The sequence below is a fragment of the Molossus molossus genome, unplaced genomic scaffold (genome assembly GCF_014108415.1).
Source record: "Molossus molossus isolate mMolMol1 unplaced genomic scaffold, mMolMol1.p scaffold_m16_p_4, whole genome shotgun sequence".
Classification (NCBI taxonomy): Eukaryota; Metazoa; Chordata; class Mammalia; order Chiroptera; family Molossidae; genus Molossus; species Molossus molossus.
Window position 1 is genome coordinate 86,511,593 of NW_023425377.1, and position 8,893 is coordinate 86,520,485.

General features: G+C 39.8%; 1 protein-coding gene across 1 annotated transcript; it reads right to left on the reverse strand.

The window, feature by feature from the left end:
* Positions 1-508: 508 nt before the first annotated feature.
* LOC118643938 (disintegrin and metalloproteinase domain-containing protein 20-like) lies at positions 509-2,662 on the reverse strand. The gene has a single exon (XM_036282261.1). The coding sequence runs from the start codon at positions 2,660-2,662 to the stop codon at positions 509-511; it is 2,154 nt and encodes a 717-aa protein (XP_036138154.1).
* Positions 2,663-8,893: the final 6,231 nt, after the last annotated feature.

The following is an 8,893-nucleotide window of genomic DNA, read 5'->3' on the forward strand; positions in this document are numbered from 1 at the left end:
TGTGAGGAATGGCAAAGAAGAAATTTGATTTGATTGTTTGCATTCCCTGTGAGACAGTGCAGAGTGCAAATGGGAAGTATGGTTAGATTGAGACAGCAACTTAAAATGGGCAAATACACATTATCCATTCACAGTACCTGCGCTGAGGAAAAACAAAGAGACTAATTCCATGAACAATTAGATACTAACAATTTTAAGATACTTGAATGTAGAAATACTCTAGGAATTAGAATATTTTGCTAATTGTTTAATGGCCAATGTTTTATGATACAAATAATAAAAAATTGGGATTATGTTAATGGCCTGTGACACATTCTGTAACATTTGTATAGCCAAGAGATTAAAACTTAGTACATGAGGAATTTGATAAGATTGGGTTTCTTTGTCAAAATTGTAAATTGTTGATTTTGTTTCTAAAACGCAGTAGAACATTTTACTGCTCTTCCTTAGATGAAATTGAAACATCTTGCTAATCTTCTTTAGGTAAAGTGTTCACATTTTCCTCTTTTTACTCAAGTGAAGGTGGAATACTCATATCTCTTTTGTTTGACATGAAACCCCAAATTAATAAGCATAGTAAAATAACAACAAAAAGAATCAACCAAAGTATTCCATGGTCACTCTTCTGTTTCTCTTTTCTCCCAGGGGGTGGACCACTATCAATACTACCGCCAAAGCCTTTCTCCAGGCAGTTCGGGGGGTCCCATTCTCTGTCGCAATGGCAGTTTTGTCTGTTGTTGCAGATCCCGTTCATATTACAGGTCTCAGGTGAACAGTTACTTAGCAGAGATGACCTACTGACACACTTCCTTTTGATGCAGACATGTTCTGCACCACACTCTGTACCATCTTTCACATCACCAATGTCAGGTGTGGTCATCCCAAAGTGGTAGTCAGTACCCCAGCAAGTGATGCCATTGAAGTGAGTCCAATGCACTGTAGAATGATCACTCAGAAGCGGAATTTCTATCACGTTTTCACACTGAATCCTCCCACACAAGCTATCTGAGATGTTACATTTTACATATGTAGAGTAGTTGAAACCACAGTGACCAAAACGGTCACCTTGGGTATTCATTTTTGTGTAGCAACTGTGATTTGCACTCTTGGCCTCTTTGCCAAAAATTTTCCTACACTGTTCTTCACGGTTGTTGCATCTCTTTTCATAGCAGTAGCCACCGCCCTCACATGGGAACCCATTCTGCACATACACATCTTCTGGGCAAAGGTAGGATTTCCCATTGCACCACTCTGGGAGATCACATTCATTTATCTCTTGTCTACAAACTATGCCTGTTGACGCAATCTGGCAGTCTTTGCAACAAAGCCCAAAAGCACAAGCAGCCCCAGGTCTAAGAGTGCAGTTTGACTCACAGCATGGATCTTTCATACACAAATCTAAGGTTCCACAGTCACACTCTTCTCCTTCTTCAACCACACCGTTCCCACACCGGGTATACTGCATGATATTCCATTTATCATATGAAACGTACAAACAGGTTTGTCTTGTTATGGTGTTCATGAAGTCTGCATAACTGCAGTTGCTGAATCTAGTTGCACTTGTTTTTGATGGAAACATTATACAGGTCTTCTGCCCACATGTACAAGTTTTTTCATCATGATCCATACCTAAATTATGACCAATCTCATGTGACACAATATATGCAAAGTTATGCAAATCATCATTCATGAAACTATCAACTCCACAGTTATAACGAAAGTGACATACTCTTCCAAGATAAGCTAAACCAAGAACATCAGCATATGATTGCTTTACAAAAACATGTGCTACGTCATGGGGTATGCGGTGATTAAAGTGAATTATCTTCCAGATGGAAAATGAACTCAGGAGACTTGTTATGTTATTTATTGCAAAGGGGTTTCTTCGAGTCCAGATCTCAATTCCCATTAAAACCACATCAACATCCAGGGAACTCAAAAACATATCTATTCCATTGACAACAAGGCATACTTCATGCTGTACATCTGAGGCGTTACTTTGGTGATGAAGATATCGATTGTGGTCCACCACCACTGCCAGTTCAAGAATACGCTTGTGGGTCCACCAGCCTTCATACCCGCTCTGCTTCAAAGTGAAATGAACACTCTCTTGAAGCTTCAATTGTCGTGCTGTTTCTTCATCTGTTAACCCACATCTCATGGGTGGGAATTGTGTCTCTTCACTGTCCCTTTTGTATACAAAATGTTCAAATGTGGTAGAAAGTCTTTTGGGCTCTATTTCATAAACCATGTCATTTGTCTGTATGATTCCTTGAAAACCCCCCAAACAGGTACTGAGGGCAACCAGGGATTCTCGATCCCCCTCCACATAACCATGATAGTAGCAGTCATTCTGGACAAAAGGCTGTTCCATAAGAATAGCACCCTGGTCTGTGTAGGTGAATACTGGGAGGTGTTTGGACAGAAAAAGCTTGTTGACCTTCATGTGGACTATGTGTCTCTGGCCCGCAAGATGCAGGCTGTAAGTGAGCCAGCCTGGCGACTTTGTGCTGCTGGCATGCCTCATGGGACTCATTATCTCTGGGGGACCATTGCGTTTAGAGTTCCCAATCTGGTACCATCCAGGAAGAAAGAGAAACACCCCCTGCCATAGAAGAAAGAGTGTGACCTTCACATGCACCAAGGCCTCACCCACAGCCATAATGGAGCCACTCTTTGCAATCACTGGTGAGAGGAAAGGAGGGCAGGGTAAGAAGCATCACTTTGTGTCTCCTCCACCTGCGCTGGTTGCACGCAGTGCTGACCTTTATTTTGTCCTCTGGCAAAGGCACAGAATCGGGGGAGCAACACTAGAAGCAAAAATGAAAATAATGAGACAGAGGTGGGGGTTATGAGCAGGCCAATTCAGAGGAAAAAGAGAAGAGTTAAAATGAGTCAGTGTGTGGCTAAAGAGAAGACTCAGCATATGCATGCGTTTGCTCATTTGGTCATCAATGATAGTGAGGCAGAGTGAGAATGGGTGTACAAAGGATTGTGGGGGTAAAAAAGAATGGTGATAGGCCATCGGTTGATATTTACTAAACCTAGATGAAGGATACACATGAATTCATTATACCATTCTCTCAATATATGAATATATATAACAATTTCCACAATATAATATAAAACAAAAGTGATCATATATTATATTTTAATTGAGGGGTCTTAATTCATACACATGAACGTGGTACAAATATCAATATGTAGGTCTTTCTTTCACTCTCAAATGAAGAACTGTTTGGTCCCATTACTTAGAAGAGATATAAAAACTATTCACATACATTATTAGTTACAGTATCTCCTTTCTGTATTTCTCTAATAATTTAAAGCTCAAAACCTTGAAGGGTCAAAGCATCAATTTTATCCAAATATTAGTATGTCCTTTAATCATGCCAAGTTCTAGTTTCAACAGACAACCGTGATTTTGAAGAGTAAGTATATTGGGTTGGTGATGGATTAACTAAAAGTTTATATTCAATTATACTGTTTAGAAGAACACTATCTTAAAAATCTTTAGCTATATAAAATGAAAGTAATAAAGTTGGGAGAGTAACACCTGGAGATGGGAGTGTACTAAAGGCAAAATAAAGTACCTTAGATTCAGTAAATCATGAGGAGGGAGGAGAGCACGTGGGAAGATAATGTATTGACATTTAGTAGTGAAGTCCTCAAAGTCCCAACACATAAGATTGTAAGGTAACCAACTCCCAAGTTTAACCTTAAAATGTATTCATTTCAACTTGAAGAGAAAAGATTTGATGGCGGCATGTAGGAACGAAGTGAGGGTGATTGTGTGAAAGTGTGAGTGGGTGTGAGAGAGAGAGTGTGAGTGGATGTAAGTGTGAACGAGCAACCTCGAGCAGTGCAAAAATGAGGGGCAGAAGGTTCCTGTGGTGTGAATGGGAAGAAGCTGGCTACTGCAGTAAGCAGCTTGTCAGAGCACTTCTCCCTGTGAGGCTGGTAGGTTTGTCTTTTTTGGAAGGTTTTTGTTCTTTTCTGAGAGGAGTTAGAGGGAGTGGCTAGGGCCCAGTGACGTGATCCCATCAATACACCTAGAACCATTGGACCAGCGGACCCTGCTGTGCCAACACAGACCAGTGCACTCTAGGCGTGCTGTCAAGGTTCCTGCTGAGGAAGTTGCCAGTGGCTGGGAGCCAAGTACCATTTCTCAGAGCAGCAGCCTGATCAGAGCCAAGACACATCCCCAGCAACAGAGGTTCAGGAGCAGACATCCATCTCGAGGCAGCACCAATACATATTGGCAGCTGAGACCCATTCCTAAAGCATCAGCATGGCTGAGCAGGAGCTGACCCCTATCAGGCAGCAGCACACTCCAGCGGCCACTGGTGGAACCTGAGCTCCTGTGAGGCCCACACAATATAGCTGCTCATTGCTCTGGAGGGGCCTGTGGCTCCTGTGGGGCTTGTGAGATACAGCTGCCTATGGCTCTGGTGGTGCCTGTGGCTCCAGTGGGGCCCATGCGATACAGCAGCCTGTGTCACAAGTGGGGCCCTCAGTTCCAGCAGCAATGCCTACCAGAACAGACTAATACCAGTCACCAGTAGTCAATACTCCAGGACCCACATCAAGTAAGAGGCTCCACGCACCTGAACAGTTAATAAGGCAGAGCAGCCTTATTTGATACACACCAACCTGCCTACACATCCAACATCCCTCACTGGGTATAGAACAATCAGATGACTAAAATGGGGAGACAAAAAACAACAAACAAATAAAAGAAAAGAAGGAATCATGAGAAGAAGAACTACGTGAAATAGAATAAAGCAATTTGTCAGATAAAGTATTCAAAGCAATGATTATAAGGGTGCTCAAACAATTCAGTGAGAAATACATGCAACTTAATGAGAACTATGAAGAGCTCAGTGGAAACTACATCAGTTTAAAAAAAAAGTTAGAAGCTATGAATAAAAATCAAGAGGAAATAAAGAATGACATAGCTATATGAAAAATACTTTAGAAGGATTCAGTAGTAGGTTAGAAGAAGCTGCCAACTGAATTAGTGAGTAAGAAGACAAGGTAGAGAAAAACACCCAAATAGAGCAACAAATGAGGAAAAAAATTTAAAAAACAGGAGGTGAGTTTAAGGGAGCTGTAGGACAAAACAAAATGTAACAACATTCATATCATAGGGGTACCAGAAGGAGAAGAATCAGAGAAAGGAATAGAGAACCTGTTTGAAGAAAAATGACAGAAATCTTCCATAATTTGGGGAAGTAAAAAGTCACAAATCCAGGAAACAGGGAGAGTCTCAAACAAGATGTACCCAAAAAGACTCACAACTAGACACATCATAACTAAAATGGCAAACATTAAAGACAAGGAAAGAATCTTAAAGAAAGCAAGAGAGACAGTTACCTACATGGGAAAGTTACCTTCAAAAGAAAGCAAGTTACCTACAAGGGAGACCCCATTAGACTGTCAAGGGATTTCTCAATAGAAGCACTGCAGGCCTGAAGGGTGTGGTATGAAGTGTACAAAATAATGAAAGGCAAGGGTCTGAATTCAATACTACTCTATCCAGCAAGGCTATTGTTCAAAATTAAAGGAAAATTAAAGAGCTTCACAGACAAAAAAAGCTGAAGGAATTTACCACTACCAAACCAGCACTGCCTGAAATGCTAAAGGGACTGCTGTAAGAGGAAGAAGAAATAGAGAGAGAGGGAGAGAAACACAGGCATAAAATAAAAATGGCAACAAATAAGTATCTATCAATGATAACCTTAAATATAAATGGGTTCAATTCTTCAATCAAAAGACATAGGGTAGCTGATTGGGTAAGAAAACATGACCCCTGTATATGCTGTCTACAAGAGACCCACCCTACAACAAAAGACTCACACAGGATGAAAGTGAAGAAATAAAAAATAAAAATTCCTAACAAATAGTAATGAAAAGAAGCTGGTGTAGCAATACTCATATCTGATAAAATACACTTGAAAATGAGAGCGATAATTAGAGACAAAGAAGGTCACTACATAATATAAAAAAGATGAATACAACAAGAGGATATTACCTTGGTAAATATATATGCACCAAATATAGGAGCACCAAAATATGTTAAAAAAACTTTGGAGGACTTCAAAGGAGAGATCAATAGCAATACAATGTTAAAGTGGGTGACTTTAGCATCCCATTGACACAACTGAATAGATCTCTTAGACAGAAAATTAACAAGGACACAGAGTCCTTAAATGATGAACTAGATCAGCTGGACTTCATCGATATTTACAGAATATTCACAGCAAAGCTATAGAATATACATTCTGCTCAAGTGCACATGGGACAACATTCTTTTTTTTTTTTTATCCTCACCTGAGGACATTTTTCCATTTTTTGTACAGATAGAGTGGGAGGGATAGAGAGGAAGAGAGAGAGAGAGAGAGAAACATCGATGTGAAAGGGACACATCGAGTGGCTGCCACCCGCACGACCAACCAGGGCCGGGGACAAACTGCAACCGAGGTACATGCCCTTAGCGGGAACCGAACCCGGGTCTCTCCGGACTGCAGGCCAACGCTCTAACCGCTGAGCCAAACTGGCCAGGGCGGAACATTCTTGAAGATAGACCACATGTTAGGACACAAAGTAAGTCTCTACAAATTCAAGAAGATTGAAATCATATCAGGCATCTCTCAGATCACAATAGTATAAAACTAGAAATCAATTACAACAAAAATACGCAAAAACATTTAGACACTTGGAGCTAAGTAGCATTTTATTAAACAACAAATGGGCTGCCAAAGCGATCAAGGAAGAAATTAGAAAATTCCTGGGAACCAACGAAAATGAACAAAGACCAACACAAAATCTAAGGGAAGCAGCAAAAGCAGTCCTAAGAGGGAAGTTCATAGTACTTACAGGCCTACCTCAAGAAACAAAAAAAATTTGTAATTGACTCTCTAACCCTACAACTCAAAGAACTAGAAAGTAAACAAAAAGAAGAAATGAGAGCAAGAGGAAGAAAAGACATAGTGAAGGTCAGAGCAAAAAATAAATGACACAGAAACAAACAAACAAACAAAATTCAAAAGATCAATGAAACCACGAAATGGTTCTTTGAAAAGATAAACAAGATTGATGGACTGTTGCCAGACTCACCATGAAACAAAAAGAGAGGACCCAAATAAACAAAATCAGAAATGAAAGAGGACAATAACAACTGACACTACAGAAATCAGAAATACAAAGGATCATTAAAACAAAAAATGAACAATTAATTATACACCAACAAATTAGACAATTTGATGAAATGGGCACATTTCTAGAAACACTGTCTCCCAAAACTGAACCAGAAAGAGAGAGAAAACTTGAATCGACCAATAACAAGGAAATTGAAGATGTAATCAAGAAACTCCCAGCAAACAAAAGCCCTGGCCCAGATGGCTTCACAGGGGAGTTTTACCAAACATTCAAAGAAAATCTAACCCCCATTCTCCCCAAACTGTTCCATTAAATCCAACAAGATGACACACTTTAAAACTCATTTTTGGAGGCCAACATAATTCTATTTCCAAAACCAGATAAAGACACTACAAAGAAAGAAAACTACAGGCCAGTATCCCTGATAAACACAGATGCTAAAATCCCTAACAAAGTATCAGCAAATCGGATCCAGCAAACATCAAAAAAATTATTCATCATGACCAAGAGGGATTCATCCCTGGGGTGCATGGATGGTACAATATCTGCAAATCAATAAATGTGATACATCACATAAACAAAATGAAAAACAAAAAAACATAGGATCATATCAATAGATGCTGAAACAATACTGGGCAAAATCCAGTACCCATTTTATTTCTGAGAAAACAACCTTTATGCTATGAGTAGTTGGAAAACTTAACTGGTACAAAAAAATAGTTTAGTCAAGTGGAGAGAAGAGAGAAACTGAGTGCCACCCAAGAGAACTGGTGGCTCCTCTGGGAAGGAAGCTGGACACAGTGAGGAGAGAGAGCACTGTGAACTAGAGCCAGACCCTACAGTCCAGGTGAGACAACTTGTGCCACCTTTGGAAGCATCTCAGCGCCTCAGGCATGACACCAAATTTCTATTTACTTAGCCCAGCTCTGGGGAGGAGGTACTGGGATACATGGGGTTGAAAATAGGTGATATGGACATCTTTTTTGAGAGTAACCGACAAAGTGGAAATTTTAAAAATAAATTTTCCATTTGACTTTATTTTCAAATACATTTTATTTTTTAAAAAATAATACGCTTTCTGTGGGGATGACAAATATCAGTAGTAGGAAATCCAATTATACAAAATACTACATCTAGTTTGGGGTAGATTTATTTATTTTTTGGTAACACACATGGAATGGTACTAATTACCCAGTAACTATAGGTAACTAACATAAAACCACAGAACTGTAGCTTTGCCACAGTTGCATGAAGTTGGGCCTTTCTGGCTGAGCACATTTTGAAAAAATCGATGCCCACTCCAGAGTTATGCCAATGGAATCTGTTCAGAAGTAAAGTTTCTGAAGTGGTGACTCACCAGAGTACCTTGCAGCTGACAGATGACAGGAAGATATGTTAATTATGAAGTAGTTACAGCCTAATTCACAAAAGTTACCATTTCTCTTTGTAGAAAGAAGCAAGAAGTGAAGAAATTCTTTGAATTAGCACCTGGTGTGTCAGGTGTGAGTGCAGAGGAGTGCTGTTAGAGCGGTGTCAGAAGGACCCTGGAGGATCAGTTGGTTGGACAACATTAATAATCATGGTTGGCTTCTAAATACTGGTACCAAGATGACTTCTGATTTGTGATCTTAGGTAAATTATAGATAAGTGAAAAAGGCCAGTAATCATACACTAAGATTAATAAACAGCAGTTCAAAATGAACCGCATGAGGGTTGTGCCTGCAGCAGGGTT